The 26,764-nt window shown below is 43.3% G+C and overlaps 1 protein-coding gene and 1 pseudogene across 1 annotated transcript in view; both read left to right on the forward strand.

Annotated features, from left to right (window-relative positions):
* Window positions 1–1,608: 1,608 nt before the first annotated feature.
* Window positions 1,609–21,393, forward strand: LOC110521049 (annotated as a pseudogene).
* A 2,911-nt stretch (window positions 21,394–24,304) lies between these two features.
* Window positions 24,305–26,764, forward strand: part of cep85l (centrosomal protein 85, like) — a 74,720-nt gene continuing 72,260 nt past the window's right edge. Inside the window, exons 1-2 of the mRNA XM_036975781.1 lie at window positions 24,305–24,415; window positions 25,461–25,577. Of these exons, the coding sequence (XP_036831676.1) occupies window positions 25,562–25,577 (16 nt within the window). The 5' untranslated portion in view covers window positions 24,305–24,415; window positions 25,461–25,561. The remainder of the gene's footprint in view (window positions 24,416–25,460; window positions 25,578–26,764) is intronic.

The following is a 26,764-nucleotide window of genomic DNA, read 5'->3' on the forward strand; positions in this document are numbered from 1 at the left end:
GGGTGGCAGGTATGCTAGTGGTTAGAGCGTTGGGACATTAACCGAAGGGTTGCTGGATCGAATCCCTAAGGTAAAAGGTAAAAATCTGCCGTTCTCAATGAGGCAGTTAACCCACGGTTCCTAGGCCGTCAGTGTAAATAAGAGTCAGTTATTGTAAATAACTGACTTGCCTAGTTGAATGAAATACATTTCAATTAACAGGTGTTCCTTCTTAAAAGTTAATTTGTGGAATGTCTTTCCCCCTTAATAATGCACCTGAGCCAATCAGTTGTGTTGTGACAAGGTAGATAGCCAGATTTGATAAAAGATTGTCCGTATTATGGCAAGAACAGCTCAAATAAGCAAAGAGAAAGGACTGTCCATCATTACTTTAAGACATGAAGGTCAGTCAATATGGAACATTTCAAGAACTTTGAAAGTTATTCAAGCGCAGTCGCAATAACCATCAAGAGCTATGATGAAACTGGCTCTCATGAGGTCCGCCACAGGAATGGAAGACCCAGAGTTACTCCTGCTGCAGAGGATAAGTTCAATTGGGTTACCAGCCTCAGAAATTGCAGCCCAAATAAATGCTTCACAGAGCTCAAGGAATAGACACATCTCAACATCAACTGTTCAGAGGAGACTGTGTGAATCAGGCCTTTATGGTCGAATTGCTGCAAAGAAACCAGTACTAAAGGACACCAATAATAAGAAGAGACTTGCTTGGGGCAAGAAACATGAGCATTGGACATTAGACCGGTGGAAATTTGTCCTTTGGTCTGGAGTCCAAATTGGAGATTTCATTAGTGTCACGTCCTGAACTTAGTTCCTTTTTTATGTCTCTGTTTTAGTTTGGTCAGGGCGTGAGTTGGGGTGGGCATTCTATGTTTTTGTTCTAGGTTTTGTATTTCTGTGTTTGGCCTGGTATGGTTCCCAATCAGAGGCAGCTGTCAAATGTTGTCTCTGTTTGAGAACCATACTGCCTGTTTTCCCACTATGATTTGTGGGTAGTTATTTTCCGTTACAGTGTTTTCACCATATGGGACTGTTTCGGTTTTCCTTTATTCTCTTGTTTGTTTGTATTCAGGGTTCAGTTTATTAAAGGTATCATGAACACGTACCACGCTGCGCTTTGGTCTACTCCTTCTTCCACCAACAACAATCGTTACAATTAGGCTGCTGTCTGTAGTTATTTGCCTCAGTATATTTCATGATGTGTAACAGGGCAATGATGTGACCAATCTGTGATTTAGGGCATTATTATTTAGTAAGCATAATAAAGACCATTTCCAGCGGTGGTAATATCGCTAGAAGCTGATCCGTCGTCGGTATAGGGGAATCATTTTTATGTTCATGTAAGATTTAAATGGAGGAAGCTGAGACGAGAGCAGCGCTGCTTTTCTTTCGATCCAACGACACACTTAGCGAACCGTCTCTCTTCGCGGTGTTTTGGGATCTTCGGCCCTCTAGAGGGATTGTTTTCCGGCTTTGTTTAGTGACTTACTTCAATATATTTTTGTAAGTCACCAAAGTTGTTAGTGTTGACAAACACGTCTCTGCATACACCAGTTGTTTCTCCAGAATAGAACACACAAACTCTGGTCCACGCGCATTTGTTTGACGAGAATGCATCTCCTAGCGTACAGAACTGACGCATTCGTGCTAGCCGGACATACTATCACCAACCTGATAGATTGCTGTCCACATTTGCCTCTACTACCAATTTCACCATCAGTTTACTAGCCAGACACTACAGATGAGCCCTTTGGGTCTATATGAGATGTCATCTGGCTGCATAGATCATTGCATACATTACACAGCTTGTTGCATTTAAAGCATATTCCACCCCTGCAGATCCATGACGTTGATAAACCTGAGCTGGTAGCTCTGATAGGGCAAGTGTTTGAGGCGTATGTAACAGAGCACCACACGACTGACATCATGCAGATCCTTCTGGCGCTTGATGAAGATGCCCACTACTCGGTGGTCAGCAACACCATGACACTATTCGAAGCCAACATGGAGGTGGGAGACTACTTTAACGCCTACCCCAGCGAGGGGTAGGCGTCAACATCTTCAACAACGCCCTTCACAGAGCCGCCAAGACGGTGTCAGTGAACTCAACACAGCAAGGCTGGCACAAGGTCAAACACCACCTGCATGCCCGAATCACAGGTAAGAGGCCCTTAACATAGAGATCCAATTATATTAGTAGAGGGACTATATTATAGACCCTCAAAGTTCCAGAATGGGGTGAAAATGGCAGCCATATTGGTCAGTGCAAAATCCAAACCAGCAGAGCTATGTTTGGCAGCGAAACAGTTCATTCAGTCTCATTTACTGCCTTTAAAAAAGCATAGCTGATATGGCTGACTTGCTTAAACAAATGTGGTTTCTACTGACAATTGAGATTAACAAACTATGGCATAAGGGGACAATGAGTGGATAAGAGGCTATCCGTAATTTTGATTAAGACTTTAATGAGCGAGCGAGAAGGGACGTAGTCAATGTTCAGCACTTTTGAAATGTACAGCGATAGAATTCAGAACGTGGGCCGTTCTTACAGTATTCTCCCTGTACACCGTAGGATAAATAAAGGGGGAATATAAGCAGACAATAAAAGCTCTTACAATATCCGACAATGGCATTTCTCTAAAACAGCCTATAGGCTGAATAAATGTGCACCACCAAGTCAGAAGAGTAGGCTAAGTTATTAGGGGTAAAGGGAGCAAATTATTAGGGTGAGGCACATGAACTACTAACAGTTTACTGCACAACATACACTTAGTATTGCTTTCTTAGCTACCGTATAAAGTGCATTTGGAAAGTATTCAGACCCTTTGACTTTTTCCACATTTTCTTACGTTGCACTCTTTTTGCATTAACTTTTTTGACTCATTACTTAAGCTGCTGCTATTCTTTATTATCTATCCTGTTCCCTAGTCTCTTTATTCCTAGTTATATGTACAGTTCATTCGGAAAGTATTCAGACTGTCACGCCCTGGTCTTTATATTTTGTGTTTTCTTTATTATTTTGGTCAGGCCAGGGTGTGACATGGGTTTATTTATGTGGTGTGTTTTGTCTTGGGGTTTTCGTAGGTATTGGGATTGTGGTTTAGTGGGGTTCTCTAGCAAAGTCTATGGCTGTCTGGAGTGGTTCTCAATCAGAGGCAGGTGTTTATCGTTGTCTCTGATTGGGAACCATATTTAGGCAGCCATATTCTTTGAGTGTTTGGTGGGTGATTGTTCCTGTCTCAGTGTTTGTTGTCACCAGATAGGCTGTATAGGTTTTCACGGTACGGTTGTTGTTTTTGTTCGTGTTTTCTTCTTTATTAAATATGTATCAAGAATACCACGCTGCATTGTGGTCCGACTCCTTCACCTAAAGATAACCGTAACACAGCCCCCTTTTTTAAAACATTTTGTTACGTTACAGCCTTATTCTAAAATGGATTAAATGAAAATAACAAATTAATCAATCTACACACTATACCCCATAATGACAAAGCGAAAACAGGTTTTCATATTGTTTTGCAAATGTATAAAAAAACAAAAACAAATACTTTATTTACATATGTTTTCACTCTTTGCTATGAGATTCTGAATTAAGCTCAGGTGCATCCTGTTTCCATTGATCATCCTTGAGATGTTTCTACAACTTGATTGGAGTACACCTGTTGTAAATTCAATTGATTTGTCACGTGCGTTGAAATGAGCGGACCAAGGAGTTCCACGTAGAGTTCCACATATTTTAATAAATCGAAACTCACCAAACAAAACAAACGAAACATGACGTTCTGGGCTGCTCACAAGCAGCTACACAAAAACAAGATCCCACAATCTAAGGTGGGAAAAAGGGCTGCCTAAGTATGATCCCCAATCAGAGACAACGATAAACTGACTGGGAACCATGCTAGGGCAACAAAGAAGTAGAAACATAGATTTGCCCACCCAAGTCACACCCTGACCTAACGAAATAGAGAATAAACAAGGCTCTCTAAGGTCAGGGCGTGACATGATGTCTATATAAGGTCCCAAAGTTGACAGTGCATGTCAGAGCAAAAACTGAGCCATGAGGTTGAAGGAATTGTCCGTAGAGCTCCAAAAAACAGGATTGTGTTGAAGCACAGATCTGCAACATTGAAGGTCCCCAAGAACGCAGTGGCCTCCATCATTCTTAAATGGAAGAAGTTTGGAACAACCAAGACTCTTCCTAGAGCTGGCCGCCCGGCCAAACTGAGCAATCGGGGGTCACGGAGCTGACCAAGAACCCGATGGTCACTCTGACAGAGCTCCAGAGTTCCTCTGTGGAGATGGGAGAACCTTCCAGAAGGACAAGCATCTCTGCAGCACTCCACCAATCAGGCCTTTGTGGTAGAGTGGCCAGACGGAAGCAACTCCTCAGTAAAAGGCACATGAAAAAAAGGCACATATCCTTCCTGTTTGGCCCTGTCCGGGGGTGTCCTCGGAGTGGGCCACAGTGTCTCCTGACCCCTCCTGTCTCAGCCTCCAGTATTTATGCTGCAGTAGTTTATGTGTCGGGGGGCTAGGGTCAGTTTGTTATATCTGGAGTACTTCTTCTGTCCTATTCGGTGTCCTGTGTGAATCTAAGTGTGCGTTCTCTAATTCTCTCCTTCTCTCTTTCTCTCTCTCGGAGGACCTGAGCCCTAGGACCATGCCCCAGGACTACCTGACATGATGACTCCTTGCTGTCCCCAGTCCACCTGGCTGTGCTGCTGCTCCAGTTTCAACTGTTCTGCCTTATTATTATTCGACCATGCTGATCATTTATGAACATTTGAACATCTTGGCCATGTTCTGTTATAATCTCCACCCGGCACAGCCAGAAGAGGACTGGCCATCCCACATATGCTCTCTCTAATTCTCTCTTTCTTTCTCTCTCTCGGAGGACCTGAGCCCTAGGACCATGCCCCAGGAATACCTGACATGATGACTCCTTGCTGTCCCCAGTCCACCTGACTGTGTTGCTGCTCCAGTTTCAACTATTCTGCCTTATTATTATTCGACCATGCTGGTCATTTATGAACATTTGAACATCTTGACCATGTTTTGTTATAATCTCCACCCGGCACAGCCAGAAGAGGACTGGCCACCCCACATAGCCTGGTTCCTCTCTAGGTTTCTTCCTAGGTTTTGGCCTTTCTAGGGAGTTTTTCCTAGCCACCGTGCTTCTTCACCTGCATTGCTTGCTGTTTGGGGTTTTAGGCTGGGTTTCTGTACAGCACTTTGAGATATCAGCTGATGTACGAAGGGCTATATAAAATAAATTTGATTGAAATTTGATTGATGACAGCCTGCATGGAGTTTGCCAAAAGACACCTAAAGACTCTCAGACCATGAGAAACAAGATTATTTGGTCTGATGAAACCAAGATTGAACTCTTTGGCCTGAATGCCAAGCGTCACGTCTGGAGGAAACCAGGCACTATCCCTACGGTGAAGCATGGTGGTGGTAGCATCATGCTGTGGGGTTGTTTTTCAGCAGCAGGGACTGGGAGACTAGTCAGGATCAAGGGAAAGATGAACAGAGCAAAGAACAGAGAGATCCTTGATGAAAACCTGCTCCAGAGTGCTCAGGACCTCAGACTGTGGCGAAGGTTCACCTTCCAACAGAACAACGACCCTAAGCACTCAACCAAGACAATGCAGGAGTGGCTTCGGGACCCTTTCCAACTTGACAGAGCTTTAGAGGATGGGAGAAACTCCCCAAATACAGGTGTGCCACGCTTGTAGCGTCATACCCAAGAAGACTCAAAGCTTTAATCGCTACCAAAGGTGCTTCAACAAAGTACTGAGTAAAGGGTCTGAATACTTATGTAAATGTGCTATTTCAGTTTTTTTCTTTATACATTTGCAAAAATGTATAAAAACCTGTTTTTTCTTTGTCATTATGGGGTATTGTGTGTAGATTGATGAGGAAAAAATATATGTAATTATAACCTAAATGTGGAAAATGTCAAGAGGTTTGAATACTTCCAAATGCTCTGCACTCCCTGTCACATTACATAATTTATGCAGCAGCATACAGTGCAAGACATTTTTGGACTCACCTTGTTGTGTTTCATGTGAACAGGAAGGCCGTGCAGATGTCCTTCGTGTCTTCAAACGCTGTCATTTAAAGTTTGGCATTCTCTGGATTTATGGCGCTTTCAAGACAACTAGGAACTCTGAAAAAAATCAAGGTTGAATTATGACGTCAGTGATAGGGGCCCACGTTCCCGACTTGGAATTCCGAGTTGGATCACCGTTCCAAACTTATTTTCCCAGTCGGAACTTGTTTCTTTCACAGTTTCCAGTTGTCTTGAACTCACTGAAGTCTGAGATTTACCAGTTCCGAATTTCCAGTTGTTTCAAACACGGAAGAAGTCATGCTGGATTGGCAGCGTGGCCAATGTTTATCCTTTTAAGCTTGGAAAAGAGACCCTTAAACCCAGACTTGGACCCACACACTCACTCCACTGAGTAGAAGGCTAGTGATTGCTTTGCAATGCTTGCAGTTAGCCACTGATTGCTTTCAAACCACTCATTACTGAATTTGCGATTTCCACCTTGTTGTGTAATGTTTATGTCCAACGGCCGATGAACACCGATACATTTTATCTATAATTTATCTTCATATGACAAGGATTGAAAAGGATTTGACAGTAGATTGTCGACTTCCTTCATGATGATTCACCATTTTTTTGTTCTGTTCCACTATTCCGACCAGCAAAATAAAGTTCTGAACCGCTTAGAACCAAAACAAAGTACCGGTTTAAACATTTTCCTGTGTCAGCCGTCCTAGGTCAACCTCCACACCTAATTACTTTAGCCATTGTGCACTGCAGTCTGGGGTCTCACTGGTACCAACAGCAGTGTTATAATTAGCCAGAGGATGCGCTTCAAAGGGCTCTTGGTGATGTAGCCGTGTGTGTTCTGCTGGGGAATGTTACTACTACAAGGCAATGTTTAAGGTCAGACCAATATCTTTCTCCTCAGGGTATGCTGGGCTCTTTTGATGACTCGATGTTTTCAACATGTTGCTCGCTCGAAATACAAAGTATGTCTCTCTGTGGAGAGGACCGCTGTATGTGGGCTGCATCTTAAATCGGAGTTGTCTAATCTCACTGAGAAAATGGACAGGGCTTCATGTAAAAGCACTGAAGATGTGGACGTACAATGTGAATGCCATTTTAGATGCTAGATGGAGAGAGATGATATGTTCCGTGAGTCCATGATAGTATTTGGTGGGCTGGAATATTGCATTGGATCCACCATAAAGGCCTATTTTCCTTTTATATTTTGTCAGTGCGTGGGATGAAAGAAGAGCAATGTCACCTATTAAATCAAATCCAAATCCAATTTTATTTGCCACATGCAACGAATACAATGGGTGCAAACCTTACCGTGAAATGCTTCCTCGCAAGCAATGTTCCCTCCAAATGTTTTCATCACTGAGCACATTTCTATTCTGCTGAGTGCAAACTTGAACATTGTGAAAGTTCTGTGCAACTTCCAGGGCGAGTTTACTGTGAACACTGAGGCTGTACCCGATTTAAGTTAGTTTTAACAGTGGTCAAGTAGGCTACTGTGGCTAATTGATCATAATGTAGGCCTACCAGAGCGGCCTACCATCAAAAACAATCAAGAAAATGCATCCCATAACATTTTAACACGGAAATAGCTGTTCTATCATTCAGCCTACAGTAGCAGCCCATGTGTGGTGTTCAATGTAGGTCTACATTCCATGAGACTTTTGAAGAAAAGCTGCAGGGCTCGACATGAACCTGTTTATCCACTTGTGACTGAAAATCTTGTTGTTTGATGCATAAAACAACTTTACAAAATAAAATGCATCATTATTCCCATACCGTTATTACACAGAATCAGACAAGTTATACTACCCTCTGCCTATTGGCTACTTAGCTTATTCATGCATATCTCAAAATACAACACTGCCTCTTTAAGACAAAAAAAACCTCTTTACCTGACTCACTTTTCAAAGATGTCAAGAAATGTACACATTTTGTGCTCTTGTAGGAAGCAGTCACGCCCTCATTGCTGACTACAAATGATCTAGAAATGGGCTAATATCTCACTAACTAGCAAAGGATATGAACAAAAGTGCACACGTTGCTACATGTAGCTCTCACTTTGATCTCAAAAGAAACGCAATTTAATCACAACCGGTCATGCTGTAAAAACAGTTCAGTTCAAAGTGAATGGCACAGATCCATATATGGCAATGGTCTATTTGCATTTAGGCCTATTCCGGTTCTGATTGTTTATGGCACACCGGTCTGTGTAGAGTTCGGGCCTGAGTCGTGCAGTGTCAATGCAATACAATCCTACACCGATGTGTCCTGCCTACAACAACATATATTGCATAGTTCGTATTGCATATTAAATATTGCATAGTTCGTTTTGGTTTCGATATGTTGCATTGAAAGTGGGTAATATTGTGTTGATTCGATCACAATTCGATCACAATTCCCACAGGAAAGGGAAACATTGATAGTGTTAACTAACATGGAAAACTTTAGTTTAAGTGCTTCTCTGTGCGGGCTGATATTTGTTCTGCACCGCAGTCCCGGGGAGCTGCCCAGTGGTGGAAAAAGTACTAATGATCATACTTGAGTAAAAGTAAAGATACCTTAATAGAAAATTACTAAACTAAAAGAGAAGTCACCCAGTAAAATGCTACTTGAGTAAAGGTCTAAACGTATTTGGTTTTAAATATACTTACGTATCAAAAGTAAATGGAATTGCTAAAATGTATTTAAGTATCAAAAGTAAAAGTATAAGTCATTTCAAATTCCCTATATAAAGCAATCCAGACAGCACCATTTTCTATATTTTTTTTAAATTGATGGATAGCCAGGGGCACACTCCAACACCCAGACATCATTTACAAACGAAGCATTTGTGTTTAGTGAGTCTGCCAGATCAGAGGCAGTAGAGGTGACCAGGGATGTTCTCTTGATTAGTGTGTGAATTGGACCATTTTCCTGTCAAAATGTAACAGGGAAAATGTATTTAGTAAAAAGTACATTATTTTCATTAGGAATGTAGTGAAGTAAAAGTAAAAGTTGCCAAAAATATAAATAATAAAGTAAAGTATAGATACCCCAAAAACTACTTAAGTAGTACTTTAAAGCATTTTTATTTTTACCCCGTAAGCGCGCAGCTTAGTGGGAACATTGCTTACAAGCCCTTAACCAATAATGCAGTTTTTTTTTAAAGTAAGTAAGAAAATATTTTCACAAAAAATACATTAAAAAAATAAAAAATTGTAACACAATAAAATAACGGTAACGAGGCTATATACAGGGGGCACCGGTAACGAGTCCATATGCGGGGGTACAGGTTAATCAAGGTAATTGAGGTCATATGTACACTACCGTTTTTGAAAGAAAAGCAAACATTTTTGTCCATTAAAAGAACATCAAATTGATCAGAAATACAGTGTAGACATTGTTAATGTTGTAAATGTACTATTGTAGCTGGAAACAGCTGATTTTTTATGGATAATCTACAATATCTACAGAGGCCCATTATCAGCAACAATCACTCCTGTGTTCCAATGGCATGTTGTGTTAGCTAATCCAAGTTGATCATTTTAAAAGGCTAATTGATCATTAGAAAACCCCTTTTGCAATTATGTTAGCACAGCTGAAAACTGTTCTGATTAAAGATGCAATACAACTGGCCTTCTTTAGACTAGTTGAGTATCTGGAGCATCAGCATTTGTGGGTTTGATTACAGACTCAAGATGTAAGCGATCTCTCCTCAATACAAGAGTGGGTAGAGATCCCCATCTGGTGGTGTATATTGAGCATGACAAGTAATGCTGAACTTGAGCACATGACGGCACACATTTAGTCCCTTGTACTCCAGGACCTTGGTCACACTGGTGCGGATGACCGTGTCTGTTACGAACAGGAAGTGAACCGCGTTCCGAGACTTGGGGATGTTGGTGCAGTTGTATTATCAATTTTGATTTAAAGTCTGCTGAATGTGTCATCATGCCTCAGATCTTCCTCTGTGTCCAGAGCTCACCAGGGAGAACATCCCCAAGTCTCGGAATGCGGGTCACTTCCTGTTCGTAACAGACACGGTCATCCGCACCAGTGTGACCAAGGTCCTGGAGTACAAGGGACTAAATGTGTGCCGTCATGTGCTCTAAGTGCCGTCCTTGCAAACCGACTTGCCCACCTACTGCCGGATGGAGCTCCCACCTACTGCCGGATGGAGCTCCCACCTACTGCCGGATGGAGCTCCCAACTACTGCCCCAACCAGGACCTCTGCAACTCCAAGTTCACCTGCCACCAAGTTCACCTACCCAGCAGCTTGCAGGGACTAACCACAGATTAAGATTCATGAGCAGGTGATTGACTGGCTGGGGGACAAGGGGCTGTAGCTCTGTTTTACACATTGCACAACCCTACTGTGGGTTGAAGGTGGAATAGCCTGTTAAATAACATCTGCAAACAGAAATTGTAAGCCTATATTTGATCAGACTGCGGCCCCCCTTTCCCTGCTGATCTGGGTGTCCAGGTTCAGGCTGTCTGTGGGCAGTATTCCATGGTGGTCATTCTGGAGGATGATCTGGTGGACAGCTGTAAATCAGGTAACACTGGTCACTATGACTTCACTTCCCACTGGGCACAGATGTCAATTCAATGTCTATTCCACGTTGGTTCAACATAACTTGATTCAACCAGTGTGTGCCCAGTGGGTTATCACTATGATGCAGTATTACAGTTGGCGTCACAGTGTGATTTGTTACATAAAGGATGTTGTCATATTATGGGATTTTTTTTAAACAACTATTTGTTTTGCAGAGGTGACATCATTATGTTGCCAGGTAGATTGTGACATCACTGAGTATTGGAATTCCACAGTGTGATGTGTGACCAATGATGTCATAATACTGTATGATATATGGATGTTACATTGGGGTGTAATTTTGTTTATGATAACATCACAATACTGTATGATTGGCTTTCACCCAAGATAAAGTCATAATAGATGAATAGGAGTCTTTTTTAATGAATAGGAATGTTTTTAAAGGGATTAGTGACATCACAATGAATTTAGTGGATTTAGTGTTGAAAGCCAACTTTATTGAAGTGAACAATGAGCAGACCATGGCAGCTCTGGTCCTAGAGGACATGCAGAAGGAGTTTGACTAGCTCTGGGACAATTGTAAACATGACCCTATAGCTGGTACATAGAAACTAACTGTTGCCATATAGATTTAAATACTACTTTTACATTTATTTAATAGTCATTATTACCTGATAAATACTATGAGATGAGATGGACATGAAGAGTTTATGGAATTTGATTGGTGTTCTTTTTCCATTCCGAAGGCAGGAAGCAGATTCTCATGAGTCTGTGCCCACGGGTGTTTGGAATGTACGTAGTTAAGTTATCTGTTGCTATGGTGTTAGCCGGTGGGGTGCAAAGAATAGATCCCTCTGGAACAAAGGTAAGAGGTATGTATCCTTGTTCTAAACATGGGCCCATTTCTCTCACATACAGTTGAAGTTGGAAGTTTACATACACCTTAGCCAAATACATTAAACTCAGTTTTTCACAATGCCTGACATTTATTCCTAGTAAAAAAATCCCTGTCTTAGGTCAGTTAGGATCACCACTTTATTTTAAGAATGTGAAATGTCAGAATAATAGTAGAGATAATTAATTATTCTGCTTTTATTTCTTTCATCACATTTCCAGTGGGTTAGAAGTTTACATACACTCAATTAGTATTTGATAGCATTGCCTATAAATTATTTAACTTGGGTCAAACGCTTCAGGTAGCCTTCCACAAGCTTCCCACAATATGTTAGGTAAATTTTGGCTCCTGACAGAGCTGATGTAACGGAGTCAGATTTGTAGGCCTCCTTGCTCGCACAAGCTTTTTCAGTTCTGCAGGATTGAGGTCAGGGCTTTGTGATGGCCACTCCAATACCTTGATTTTGTTGTCCTTAAGCCATTTTGCCACAACTTTGAAAGTATGCTTGGGGTCATTGTCAATTTGGAAGACCCATTTGCAACCAAGCTTTAACTTCCTGACTGAAGTCTTGAGATGTTGCTTCAATATATCCACACAATTGTCCTTCGTCATGATGCTAACTATTTTGTGAAGTGCACCAGTCCCTCCTGCAGCAAAGCACCCTCACAACATGATGCTGATACTCCCGTGCTTCATGGTTGGGATGGTGTTCTTCGGCTTATATCCTCCCCCTTTTTCCTTCACACATAACGATGGTCATTATGGCCAAAAAGTTTTATTTTTGTTTCATCAGACCAGAGGACATTTCTCCAAAAAGTACGATCTTTGTCCCCATGTGCAGTTGCAAACCGTAGTCTGTTTTTTATGGCGGTTTTGGAGCAGTGGCTTCATCCTTGCTGAGCGGCCTTTCAGGTTATGTCAATATAGGACTCATTTTACTGTGGAAATAGATACATTTGTACCTGTTTCCTCCAGCATCTTCACAAGGTCCTTTGCTGTTGTTCTGGGATTGATTTGCACTTTTTGCACCAAAGTACGTTCATCTCTAGGAGACAGAATGCGTATCCTTCCTGAGCGGTATGACGGCTGCGTGGTCCCATTGTGTTTATACTTGCGTACTATTGTTTGTACAGATGAATGTGGTATCTTCAGGCATTTGGAAATTGCTCCCAAGGATGAACCAGACTTGTGGAGGTCTCCAATTTTTTTTGCTGAGGTATTGGCTGATTTCTTTTGATTTTCCCATGATGTCAAGCAAAGAGGCACTGAGTATGGAGGTAGGCCTTGAAATACATCCACAGGTACACCTCCAATTGACTCAAATGATGTCAATTAGCCTATCAGAAGCTTCTAAAGCCATGACATCATCTTCTGGAATTTTCCAAGCTGTTTAAAGGCACAGTCAACTTAGTGTATATAAACTTCTGACCGATGGTATTGTGATACAGTGAATTATAAGTTAAATAATCTGTCTGTAAACAATTGTTGGGAAAATTACTTGTGTCATGCACAAAGTAGATGTCCTAACTGACTTGCCAAAACTATAATTTGTGGAGTGGTTGAAAAACAAGTTTTAATGACTCCAACCTAAGTGTATGTAAACTTCCGACTTCAACTGTATCTTATATACTGCAAATAACCGTGTCCATGTTAATATCTGATTCTAGATCTGTTAAAATGCTGCTAAAATCACTCCCCTCTCAGTCCTCACTGCTGGGATCTTTCTCCTTCCGCAGGTCTGTCTGCCCTCTGCTGGTGCATCTGATACAGTGCACTTTGCTTCGAAGAATCCATGAAATAACCACTTATAGTAGTAAAAAATGCAGTGTGTGTCACGGTGGCAGCCGTGAAGGACTCTTGGGAGTGGCATCTAGAGGCAGGAGCTCTGTTGTTCAACAGCGTCAAAGAGCACGACCGCACCAGTATCCACGGAACCATGGAGAAGCAGACCATCACCGTGGCCAAGGTGCAGGGTAAAGAAAATACACTTTTTATATGTATATAGTCATAATACAATTCCAGAGGGCGGTTCTATAAAGCCTCTTGCTCTACTGCATAGAATTCCTATCTTGCACTCAAAATTGGTCTTTACTTCTGTTGTGGGTTGAGAGTTAGACATGTCGAACACGATAATGTCAGTAGGCATTAAAAAGATAATGACATAATGACACATAATGCGTCTTTCTATTTCCTTCATTGATTTTTTTGTCGTCTAATTCCCTCTGTATTTCCCTCTGTATTTCCCTATGTATTTCCGTCTGTATTTCCGTCTGTATTTCCCTCTGTATTTCCCTCTGTATTTCCCTCTGTATTTCCCTCTGTATTTCCCTCTGTCTTTCCCAGCATTGTGTGTAAACTGAACACCGGGACAACCATCTTGGCAGCATCCGACCCGTAAGGGCCAGGAGGACCCCAACGTGCCTGTGTCGGTCAACGTGGCCCTTGCCAGATCCCTGTTCAGCCGTTTTGACCTGGTCCTGGTCCTACTGGGTGTTAGAGATTGATTCAGACCTGGAAAACCAGGTGGTAGGACTCTCCGGGCAATTAATGACATAGGATCAGTTGAAGTACAGAACAGGGATCAAATAAAACCATCTCTCTAGAAGTGGAGTGTAATAGCACTGCTCTTAGTGCCTGAGATTTCCACCAATTACAGAGGAGAATCACTGGGATATGATATCGGTAAGTTAAGCTACGCTACGCTGCAAATTAGACTTGAGACCTCGTCTGGTCTCTTCCCCGGAAACCAGCACATGATGATTTGCATAATATAATTCCCACACTACTTGCATGAGGAAGAGCTATGTTGAATAAAAGCCAATGATGTATACCCTCTACGTCATCGCCCCAGTTTAATTGGTGCTCTGTGTCATTATCAAGACGACCACTCAGAGCTGTGGTTACTGAAGGCCGGGTCCTACTCATTAGGGAAAAATGTAGCAAAAAATGTTTTGCAACTGAAAACAATTCTTAATAAACAAGTTCAGGTAGTCCCTTCCTGTTTTCAGTCCTTCTGTCTGGTGACTTGTAAGTAATAATTTAACGGTTGTATTTTAAGGTTGTATTCGGCACATGTGACAAATGCAAATTTGATTTGATAATGAATACGACCCTGATAATAATAACGCCTTCATCTGCCCTCCAGGAGCTCCCAGCCAGTCATAGGAGTCTCTGTGGTGCATGGAGAAGATGAAGGCCTATTTCTGCCTTACTGGCCTTCTGAGGAGGCCAACTCCATTCTGTCCAGAGGCTACTACCAGTTGCAGAAGCAAAGCGACAGCAGGAACGCAGCCCACACCACTGACCGCATGCAGGAGAGCCTCAGCCGCCTCACAGAGCGCGGGACAAATATAATATCATTATTTTCCTTCTGCACTCAATTAGGTTTAGTTAATTTACTAAGGTGTTTAGTATTTACTGAAACTGTAATAATTCATATTTAGAATAATATTTATTATACGAATGTTTTATACTATAGTCGTTCATATGTGATCAAACAGCGTATTATGTTTCCCTTGGTCCCTTGCAGCACGTGCCAGGTTGATGTTTCCATGTGGAGGATGCTGTTGTTGAGGTCTCTGTCACGGAGTGCACTACGCAGCTAGGAAACCGTGATATGACGTCACATTTTGCAATTTCATTGAGTGTAATGTCATTAGCCCAACACTTCATGACACGCATCACATGAAATGGAAATGGAAAGGCAAGTGTCTGGGAGATTGGTTGTGTGTCTGAGCCTTAGGGGGCGCTCTCCTGGGAGATAGAAATGCTCTGCACATGTCATTTCCTGACAACCCCAGTCAGCAGTACCAGACACAGTGTCAGTTCGTTCTGGAGGGACTCCAGCTCCTGCACATCCTCAACAAGGAGATGGACAGGCTCTCAAGGTGAGACGATGAGCGCGAGTTATAATTGTGGAGACTCAAAGGACAACGTTTTGTGGTGTATGAACCTATGCAGAACTGGAAAATGGGAAACCTGTCAAGAGTACGAAATGCCCAGACTAAGCACACACACATACTATTTTCAAACTACACTGAACAAATTATATAAATGCAACATGCAGCAATTTCAAAGGTTTTACTGAGTTACAGTTCATATATGGAAATCAGTCAATTGTAATACATTCATTAGGCCCTAATCTATGGATTTCACATAACTGGGAATACAGTTGGTCACAGATACCTTTTTTTTTTAAAGGTAGAAATGTGGATCAGAAAACCAGTCAGTATCTGGTGTGACCTTTATTTGCCTCATGCAGCACGACACATCTCCTTCACATAGAGTTGATCAGGCTGTTGATTGTGTCCTGTGAAATGTTGTCCCACTCCTCTTCAATGGCTGTGCGAAGTTTCTGGATATTGGAACTGGAACACGCTGTCATACACATCGATCCAGAGCATCCCAAAGACGTATCTGGTTCGTATGCAAGCCATGGAAGAATTGGGACATTATGAGCTTCCGCAAATTGTGTAAAGATCCTTGCGACATGGTATCGTGCATTATCATGCTAAAACATGGGCTGATGGCGGCGGATGAATGGCATGACAATGGGCCTCAGGATCTTGTCACGGTATTTCTGTGCATTCAAATTGCCATCGATAAAATGCAATTCTGTTTGTTGTTGTTTCTCTGTTCACAACGTTGACATCAACAAACTGCTAACCCACACAACGCCATACACGCTGCCTGCTATCTACCCGGTACAGTTGAAACTGGGATTCATCTGTGAAGATTACACTTCTCCAGCATGCCAGTGACCATTGAAGGTGAGTATTTGCCCACTGAAGTCGCTTACGACACACCGAACTGCAGTCAGGCCAAGACCCTGGTAAGGATGACGAGCACACAGATGAGCTTCCCTGAGAGGGGTTCTGACAGTTTGTGCAGAAATTCTTCAGTTGTGCAAATCCACAGTTTCATCAGCTGTCCGGGGCGCTGGTCTCAGACGATTCCGCAGGTGAAGAAGCTGGATGTTGAGGTCCTGGACTGGCATGGTTACACCTAGTCTGCGGTTGTGAGGCCGGTTGGAAGTACTGCCAAATTTTCTAAAACTATGTTGGAGGCAGCTTATGGTAGAGAAATTAACATTCAGTTATCTGTCAACAGCTGTGGTGGACATTCCTGTAGTCAGCATGCCAATTCTTCTCTCTCAAAACAAGAGACATCTGTGACATCTGTGGTATTGTGACAAAACTGCACATTTTAGAGTAGCCTTTTATTGTCCCCAGCACAAGGTGAACCTATGTAATGATCATGCTGTTTAATCATATTCTTGATATGCCACACCTGTCAGGTGGATGAATTATCTTGGCAAATGAGAAATTCTCACTAACAGGGATGTGAACAAATTTGTGCACAACATTTGAGAGAAATAAGCTTTTTGTGCGTATGGAACATTTCTGGGATCTTTAATTTCAGCTCATGAAACATGGGACCAACACTTTACATGTTGCGTTTATATTTTTGTTCAGTATAAATCCCACTTATCAGAAGCATCAGAAGCCTCCTCCCTAAGTTTGTTTTACTCACTACTTTAGCACACTCTGCTAACCCTGATGTCCTTGCCGTGTCTGAATCCTGGCTCAGGAAGGCCAACAAAAATTCTGAGATTTCCATACCCAACTATAACATTTTCCGTCAAGATAGAACTGCCAAAGGGGAGTTGCAGTCTACTGCAGAGATAGCCTGCAAAGTAATGTTATACTTTCCAGGTCGATACCCAAACAGTTCGAACTACTAATTTTAAAAATTACTCCAGAAATAAGTCTCTCACTGTTGCCGCCTGCTACCGACCCCCCTCAGCTCCCAGCTGTGCCCTGGACACCATTTGTGAGTTGATCGCCCCCCATCTAGCTTCAGAGTTTGTTCTGTTAGGTGACCTAAACTGGGATATGCTTAACACCCCGGCAGTCCTACAATCTAAGCTAGATGCCCTCAATCTCACACAAATCATCAAGGAACCCACCAGGTACAACCCTAAATCTGTAAACAAGGGCACCCTCATAGACGTCATCCTGACCAACTGGCCCTCCAAATACACCTCCGCTGTCTTCAATCAGGATCTCAGCGATCACTGCCTCATTGCCTGTATCCGCTACGGATCCGCAGTCAAACGACCACCCCTCATCACTGTCAAACGCTCCCGAAAACACTTCTGCGAGCAGTCCTTTCTAATCGACCTCGCCCGGGTATCCTGGAAGGATATTGACCTCATCCCGTCAGTTGAGGATGCCTAGTCATTCTTTAAAAGTAACTTCCTCACCATTTTAGATGAGCATGCTCCGTTCAAAAAATGCAGAACTAAGAACAGATACAGCCCTTGGTTCACTCCAGACCTGACTGCCCTCGACCAGCACAAAAACATCCTGTGGCGGACTGCAATAGCATCGAATAGTCCCCGCGATATGCAACTGTTCAGGGAAGTCAGGAACCAATACACGCAGTCAGTCAGGAAAGCAAAGGCCAGCTTCTTCAGGCAGAAATTTGCATCCTGTAGCTCTAACTCCAAAAAGTTCTGGGACACTGTAAAGTCCATGGAGAACAAGAGCACCTCCTCCCAGCTGCCCACTGCACTGAGGCTAGGTAACACAGTCACTACCGATAAATCCATGATTATCGAAAACTTCAACAAGCATTTCTCAACGGCTGGCCATGCCTTCCTCCTAGCTACTCCAACCTCGGCCAACAGCTCCGCCCCCCCACCCCCCCGCAGCTACTCGCCCAAGCCTCTCCATGTTCTCCTTTATCCAAATCCAGATAGCAGATGTTCTGAAAGAGCTGCAAAACCTGGACCCGTACAAATCAGCTGGGCTTGACAATCTGGACCCTCTATTTCTGAAACTATCCGCCGCCATTGTCGCAACCCCTATTACCAGCCTGTTCAACCTCTCTTTCATATCGTCTGAGATCCCCAAGGATTGGAAAGCTGCCGCAGTCATCCCCCTGTTCAAAGGGGGTGACACCCTTGACCCAAACTGTTGCAGACCTATATCCATCCTGCCCTGCCTATCTAAGGTCTTTGAAAGCCAAGTCAACAAACAGGTCACTGACTATCTCGAATCCCACCGTACCTTCTCCGCTGTGCAATCTGGTTTCCGAGCCGGTCACGGGTGCACCTCAGCCACGCTCAAGGTACTAAACGATATCATAACCGCCATCGATACAAAACAGTACTGTGCAGCCGTCTTCATCGACCTGGCCAAGGCTTTCGACTCTGTCAATCACCATATTCTTATCGGCAGACTCAGTAGCCTCGGTTTTTCTAATGACTGCCTTGCCTGGTTCACCAACTACTTTGCAGACAGAGTTCAGTGTGTCAAATCGGAGGGCATGCTGTCCGGTCCTCTGGCAGTCTCTATGGGCGTGCCACAGGGTTCAATTCTCGGGCCGACTCTTTTCTCTGTATATATCAATGATGTTGCTCTTGCTGCGGGCGATTCACTGATCCACCTCTACGCAGACGACACCATTCTGTATACTTCCGGCCCGTCCTTGGACACTGTGCTATCTAACCTCCAAACGAGCTTCAATGCCATACAACACTCCTTCCGTGGCTTCCAACTGCTCTTAAATGCTAGTAAAACCAAATGCATGCTTTTCAACCGTTCGCTTCCTGCACCCGCACGCCCGACTAGCATCACCACCCTGGATGGTTCCGACCTAGAATATGTGGACATCTATAAGTACCTAGGTGTCTGGCTAGACTGTAAACTCTCCTTCCAGACTCATATAAAACATCTCCAATCTAAAATCAAATCTAGAGTCGGCTTTCTATTCCACAACAAAGCCTCCTTCACTCACGCCGCCAAACTTATGCTAGTAAAACTGACTATCCTACCGATCCTCGACTTCGGCGATGTCATCTACAAAATAGCTTCCAATACTCTACTCAGCAAACTGGATGCAGTTTATCACAGTGCCATCCGTTTTGTTACTAAAGCACCTTATACCACCCACCACTGTGACCTGTATGCTCTAGTCGGCTGGCCCTCGCTACATATTCGTCGCCAGACCCACTGGCTTCAGGTCATCTACAAGTCCATGCTAGGTAAAGCTCCGCCTTATCTCAGTTCACTGATCACGATGGCAACACCCACCCGTAGCACGCGCTCCAGCAGGTGTATCTCACTGATCATCCCTAAAGCCAACACCTCATTTGGCCGCCTTTCGTTCCAGTTCTCTGCTACCTGTGACTGGAACAAATTGCAAAAATCGCTGAAGTTGGAGACTTTTATCTCCCTCACCAACTTCAAACATCTGCTATCCAAGCAGCTAACTGATCCCTGCAGCTGTACATAGTCTATCGGTAAATAGCCCACCCAATTTTACCTACCTCATCCCCATAGTGTTTATATTTATTTACTTTCTGCTCTTTTGCACACCAATATCTACATCTACCTGTACATGACCATCTGATCATTTATCACTCCAGTGTTAATCTGCAAAATTTGTATTATTCGCCTACCTCCTCATACCTTTTGCACACAATGTATATAGATTTTTTTTTCTACTGTGTTATTGACTTAATTGTTAATTGTTTACTTCATGTGTAACTCTGTGTTGTCTGTTCACACTGCTATGCTTTATCTTGGCCAGGTCGCAGTTGCAAATGAGAACTTGTTCTCAACTAGCCTACCTGGTTAAATAAAGGTGAAATAAAAAATTAAAAAACTTTATAACATCTCCCCACCAACATATTATCTCTGAACCCTAGCCCAGTGAAAATACTGAATACAATTCTCCGTGAAGGATTAAGAATTCCCTCTCATACACAGTGAGTCATTGTGCTTTCTTTAGGCTGCAGAATAATGAGCCATGCTCCCCTAAAGTAGAACAGAAAAATGTACTCCTCTGCACAACACAGTGATCTGAGCATTGGTTGTCATTACGTAGAGAAGAGCTCTAACGCTCCAATAAGGGGTCCGGGGCGCTCTGACATCACCACAGACTCAGAGAGTGGACTGGACTGGTTCCACTCACTGGCCAGCCCAGTGGGGGAAGGAGACACCACCTCACCCATCATCACCTCACCCATTACAACATCCACACAGCACAACCGCAACATCCACACAAGATAACCACAACTCTTCCTCAAAGCAGGCCCGAAACCTGCCATCTAGACCATCTAGAGCAGGCCTTCTCCACAGACTCCCTGCCCTCCCACAGCACACCTCGAGCAGGGAAGAAATGCAACTCAAAGAAGAACTATGTCCCTTGTAACCTTCCGTCTGGAGACCAAGACCCCTCTTATACTGTGGGGGCATGGGGAGAAGAACTGCACTCTTCACAGGTTTCACATTTAAGGCAAGAGAGAATATGTCCCACACTAAACCTCTCCCCTTATCCTGACAGCTCAGACTTTCACACAGAGAATAGAGGTCCACATAGCAAAGCAAACCCAGAGAACAGAGACAATCATAACATAGCTTCTTCTGCTACAGAGAAAGACAGAACAGAAAAGGGAGAGTGAGAAACAGTGTTACAAAGACAGGCCAGCAGAGGGCAGCAGTGCAGCCAAGAAGTCGAGACTGAGGGTTCAGTCTGATGATAAATACTTTTTCACTGAGGTGTCATGTTACCTGAGCCCAGAGGTCAGTGGTCCCAGGGCAGAGGGTGGTGGTGGTAGTGGGGGGGATCAGAAACGCCAGCAGCTGCTGAGCAGACCAACCAGTATGGCTCCAGGTGAGAACAGAAGTACATCAACAACCCCCACAGAGCCACCACCACCCCCATTACAGCCAGACCACCCAAAGCCCACTGTGGCGGCCTCTACCCTGGCCAAACTCTCCAGGTTCTCCTTCACAACCACAAAAGGCCAGGGTGTTTACAACCCCAAAAACAACTCCTACATCAGGGGCTCAGGTAACCTCCTCCATAGAGCTTAAAGCAGGGCAACAGGACACAAGGACACAAGCTATCACATACAGCAGAGGACAGGGACGCAAGCTAAAGCCTCTACAGAGGATAGGACAAAGGCAAGGGTTAGTGGAGGCAAAGACTTAAAGCAGTCAACAGTAAGGGCCAGACCCCTGCTGGAGATTCTGCTGCCAACCCTAAAAAGAGGAAGTGTTTTGAGCTGGGCTTTTCTCTGGCTTCTCTATGTTCTGCTCCTCCAACTTCGATGATGATGATTTGGATGTGGACCGGGACAAGGAGTCAGTGAAAAAAGCAAAAATGACACAATGTTTGAAACAGTAATGTACTGAATATTATTTGTGACTTGTCACATGCATGCGTGTGTGTTGTATTCTCACGAATTTGTATAAATATGCAGATCAGTGTTTGATAATGAGATTCATTATTGACTTGATGTCGTGCTGCTGGCTATTGAACAGGAATTATGCCATAGATACAATCTTGTGAAACTATTTATTCTCTAAATTAAACCTATCTTGTGTCACAACATTTTTTTTATTTAACTAGGCAAGTCAGCTAAGAACAAATTCTTATTTTCAATGACAGCCTACCGGGGAACAGTGGGTTAACTGCCTTGTTCAGGGGCAGAATGACAGATTTCTACCTTGTCAGCTCGGGGATTCGATCCAGCAACTGGCCCAACGCTCGGTTACTGGCCCAACGCTCTAACCACTAGGCTACCTGTCTCTAACCACTAGGCTACCTGTCTCTAACCACTAGGCTGTCTCTAACCACTAGGCTACCTGTCTCTAACCACTAGGCTACCTGTCTCTAACCACTAGGCTGTCTCTAACCACTAGGCTGTCTCTAACCACTAGGCTACCTGTCTCTAACCACTAGGCTGTCTCTAACCACTAGGCTACCTGTCTCTAACCACTAGGCTACCTGTCTCTAACCACTAGGCTACCTGTCTCGAACCACTAGGCTGTCTCTAACCACTAGGCTACCTGTCTCTAACCACTAGGCTAACTGTCTCTAACCACTAGGCTACCTGTCTCTAACCACTAGGCTACCTGTCTCTAACCACTAGGCTGTCTCTAACCACTAGGCTACCTGTCTCTAACCACTAGGCTACCTGTCTCTAACCACTAGGCTACCTGTCTCTAACCACTAGGCTAACTGTCTCTAACCACTAGGCTACCTGTCTTGTGCTTGTCTCCGCCCCCCACCAGGTGTCTCCCATTTGTTCCCATTATCCCCTGTGTATTTATACCAGTGGTTTCTGTTTGTCTGTTGCCAGTTAGTCTTGTCTCGGCAAGCCTATCAGCGTGTTTTTCCACCAGCCTGTTAGTCTTGTACCTGTTTTCTAGTCCTCCCAGTTCCGACCTTGTCTGGCCTTCCCTGACCCCGCCTGCCATATTATTCTGCCTGCCCTGACCTCGAGCCTGCCTGCCGTTCTGTACCCATCTGACTCTGACCTGGTTTATGAACTTCTGCCTGTCCTCGACCTGCCTCTTGCCTGCCCCTTGTCTATTAATAAATATCAGAGACTCAAACCATCTGCCTCCTGTGTCTGCATTTGGGTCTCGTCCTGTTTCGTTATAAGATGTGGACACTAATAGTATCAATCCATCACTTCTCATAAGTAACATTTAAGAAGATGGAAACAAATCAACCAGATCTCCCTAGAAACGACAAACTGAAGAGGCTCTACCAACCAGCCACTTGCATAAAGGTAACGTATGGAGATGCACTGCACACATTACAATCATATCGACCCAACTTGCTGAAGCATGTCTTTTGTTCTAGTTGGTGTAGGTCAGACTGCTCAATGTCAGCCAGACAGTCCCCAGTGAGGTGGTGTGATGGTGATGTTAATGGAGGAAGGTCGGAGGTGGGTGACAACAGGAGGTAAGACGAGGAGTTAATGGATCCTAACTTCCTGCAGATGAAGAAGCAGCCTCATCAATAATGAAGAGACATTGATTAGCCATCCGCCCGTCTGTCTACTACCACATACATCACCCAATCACTGCATGATGTCAGCCTTCTCTTGTTTTCCAGCAGTTTTATTCTGATTTTCAGGAGCATTGTATTTCTCATTTGTCCTCTACAGTGTTTCTGAGGTTCTTCTAATCTCAGTTCAAAGGATTGAATGTTTTGTCAGAATAATATTGGCACAGGTATAATATGTCATGTGAAGTGCATGTGCTCATAATTTTCACAGCTTTTAGAAGTGCTGTGCTTTGAGAATTTGCAGTTTGACCTATAACACTTTCTTTTATAATAAAATGAGCTATACCTATTCAAATTAGAAGAGGTGAATGTCCTTATTATAGGATTGTATTCCTTATTGAAATGTAAGTGCTAATGGAGGACTTATTAGCCACAGTGGTAGTTCCTCTCCGCAGGTTTTGGCAGTCTGAACAGCCGACGGAGTTGCTATGTGCCGAATGCACATGTCTTGGTGTAGTGGTCTTTGTTCAATTCAACAGACTGTTTTGCTTTTGTCCTCAGTTTATTCTTTGTGGTTGAGATTTCTGTTATTCCTCAGGGTTTGTCTTTCAATTTAGAGGATCGTCTTTTAGGGTAAGTCTGGTCTACTTTTTGTTTTAGAACTTATCAACTGCTTGGGGAAATTGTCTTGATCTAATATTTTAGGACATAAAGTACTGCATCACATTCACGGCTGATATCTCCTTTCTTTCACTCCTATAAGAATGCATCTTAGAACAGCCCCTTCCTGTTCTAACTGGCTTGGTAGATCAGGAACAGATGACAGATAATCACTAGCTGCTAAAAACCATTTCAGATTCCGAATCTACTCCAACGCGCCTCTAAAACTTGTGGTACTAGATCTGTGGGTTGCATAGGAATGAGCAGCAGTGAAAGGCTGGCCTGCGTGCCTCTGGCAGGCTGTACACAGTTACATAAACACACAGGAGATGTTTCACAGGCTTGTTTTTTCATGGGTGCTGCAGGAGCCGAGAGGGGAGCTGAGGGGAGAAGGCTGAAAAGGATCATTCCTGACAGAAGAGCTGGAGGCCTGAGGTATGAACTCATGCAGACTAACGTGACTGACAACACCTCCAAGCTAGCTGTCTCTGAGTTTGACAACATTGTGCATTCAATATTTTTTTTAACTCAATACGGTCATGGTTTGGATTCAGTCTTACACATAAGGATAATATTGATAAGACTGCAAGTACTATTAGGCTGAGATGGATTCAACTGTGTATGAGACTGTTGTTACTGCGCTGTGTCATGTAAAAAGTTGGGCAATACACCCACACTGTTGCCCTGACAAGCCGGAAACTAACACTGACAAAATAACTGCCGACTAAGGAACCCTTACTGTGTAGAAAGACTCTTCTGAGTACCAACTTTCAGCTTCCTTTGAATTTCACACTGAATGACAGCTCCAACTTCCCAAAACAGCATCTATATGTTCTTATCTAGTGGAGAAAGAGGGGAGAGGTGGACGTAAGAGCTGGAGAGATCCATTGTAGAAGTTTAGTTGACTTCTGTTTTAACTTAAAAGTGGAGCTGAAAGCTTCTGGAATGACCATGATAATGAATTGACTGGGGGATATTGTAGAGGCCTTGGAATAGAGACCATGGGTCTAGTCTGGCTGTCCAGACCCAGTCTAAAATGTAGAGTAGCATTATTGAGCTATATGGATACAGACAGAAGGTCTGACAAAACACCCAATTAAAAAGGCTAATTAACAAGTAACCTAAATCCATGGTTTCAGAAGTGTACTTAAACATCCCAGTCAGCCAGTCTAATGGTGAACATAGAGGCAGATTTACTAGCTGTCTGGAAGGAAGCAGGCTTCAACTGTTCTGCAATAAAGCTGGTACCTTGATTATGTTTCCCTCTGCATTGATGCTTCACTGCCAAAAGATTGTATGAAATTGTTTTGTATGTATAGCATGTGTATAAATGTTAAATGTTGTTTTACTCCTTTGATCCTATGAATTCTTCCTGAAAACTAGGCCAAAATCACAAAGTGGAGTACGGGTCATGGACCTTTCTCATTGCACAGCTTGTATTCAAAATGTCTTCTTTTTGTTGTTGCTGTGTTTTGTGAAGGTGGTTGGCTAATCAAGTTCCTGAGTTGAGTTTCATGTCAACGTATTCTGAATCCTTTACCACTTCCTCACTCTGCTTCTGCATTGCGTGCCGAAGTGCTCATGAAGAAGAATTTGTGTAAGTAGATTTTTTTAAAACTTGAATAGATGTATTACCCGTACTCTTTTCTCATATTTGTTCATGCTGGTGTATACTTACTCACAAAGCAAGCTCCTCAAAAGAAATACACAGAAATATGGGTGTGCTATTTAAAACCGATGTGAATATGTAAAGAGGACACTTGCCTTCTATTAGGATATAACTGAGATTACTGAGGCTACTTTAAACAGATTTTGACTTTGCATTTTTGTATCTGGCATTCCATTCTACAGCCCATGTTGATGTGGTTGATTTATTCTCAAGTTCTGTTAGCACCATACCACCATCCGTTGTACTATTCAGATAAACTATTTCGGGCAGAAATGTGTAAAAGTTGCGGTATGGAAACAGCTAATGAGCCATAAACATGTAGTGGTCATGCTAGTGTACTGGTATGTCAGTGTAACACATGGTCTGGCCAGGGTTTTCTGTTGACATGTGTCAGTGCTGTGTGCTAGGACAGCGGGCTCAGTGTGCAGGTTGGCTGTAGTAGTGTGTCCAGGCCCAGTCATTGGTTTCCTGGCTGAGAGACAGGAAGTGGGGGGCAGGGAGCAGTCTGCAGCAAGCTGATAACATACACAAAAACACTGATTCTAACACCGCTCCGTTTGCCCAAAGTCCCTCTTGATATATATTTCAACAATGATCTGGAAATTGTGCATGTAATCCACCTCATCTGAGGTGGTGGAGGGAAAAACAGCAGCAAAAGAGCAGGTCCCTGCTGTCGTCAGTGGAACACTGAGATATTCAGAGTCCTCTGAGAGGAAATGTTGTGTTTGTGTGCTGGGTAGTGACTGTTCATTACTCTCTAATAAGGGCTGAGTGCCAGACTTCTGCTTTGATACCAAAACGTTTGCTTTGGAGAATTAGGCTTTCTTTAAACAATATTGTAGTAATGCATTCCATTATTAGCTAGTTGTATTGGAATTCTCCCTGACTTAGACACATTCCAGATGTGGTTTTGTAATAGGCCTAGTTACAAGCCACCTCTTATTGTAGGGTGACCAGACTCCCCCAATTTCTGGGTACAGTCCATGGTTTTGGTGGCCTGACCCCGGCTAGAGCTGTCCCCAAAAATGTCCCCAAAAATGATGGGTAATCAATTTGTGTTAGAAATAAATTATAATTAAATTGAAAGGACTATTGCAAACATTTTAATTTCCAAA

Source organism: Oncorhynchus mykiss, chromosome 4 (genome assembly GCF_013265735.2).
Source record: "Oncorhynchus mykiss isolate Arlee chromosome 4, USDA_OmykA_1.1, whole genome shotgun sequence".
Taxonomy (NCBI): Eukaryota; Metazoa; Chordata; class Actinopteri; order Salmoniformes; family Salmonidae; genus Oncorhynchus; species Oncorhynchus mykiss.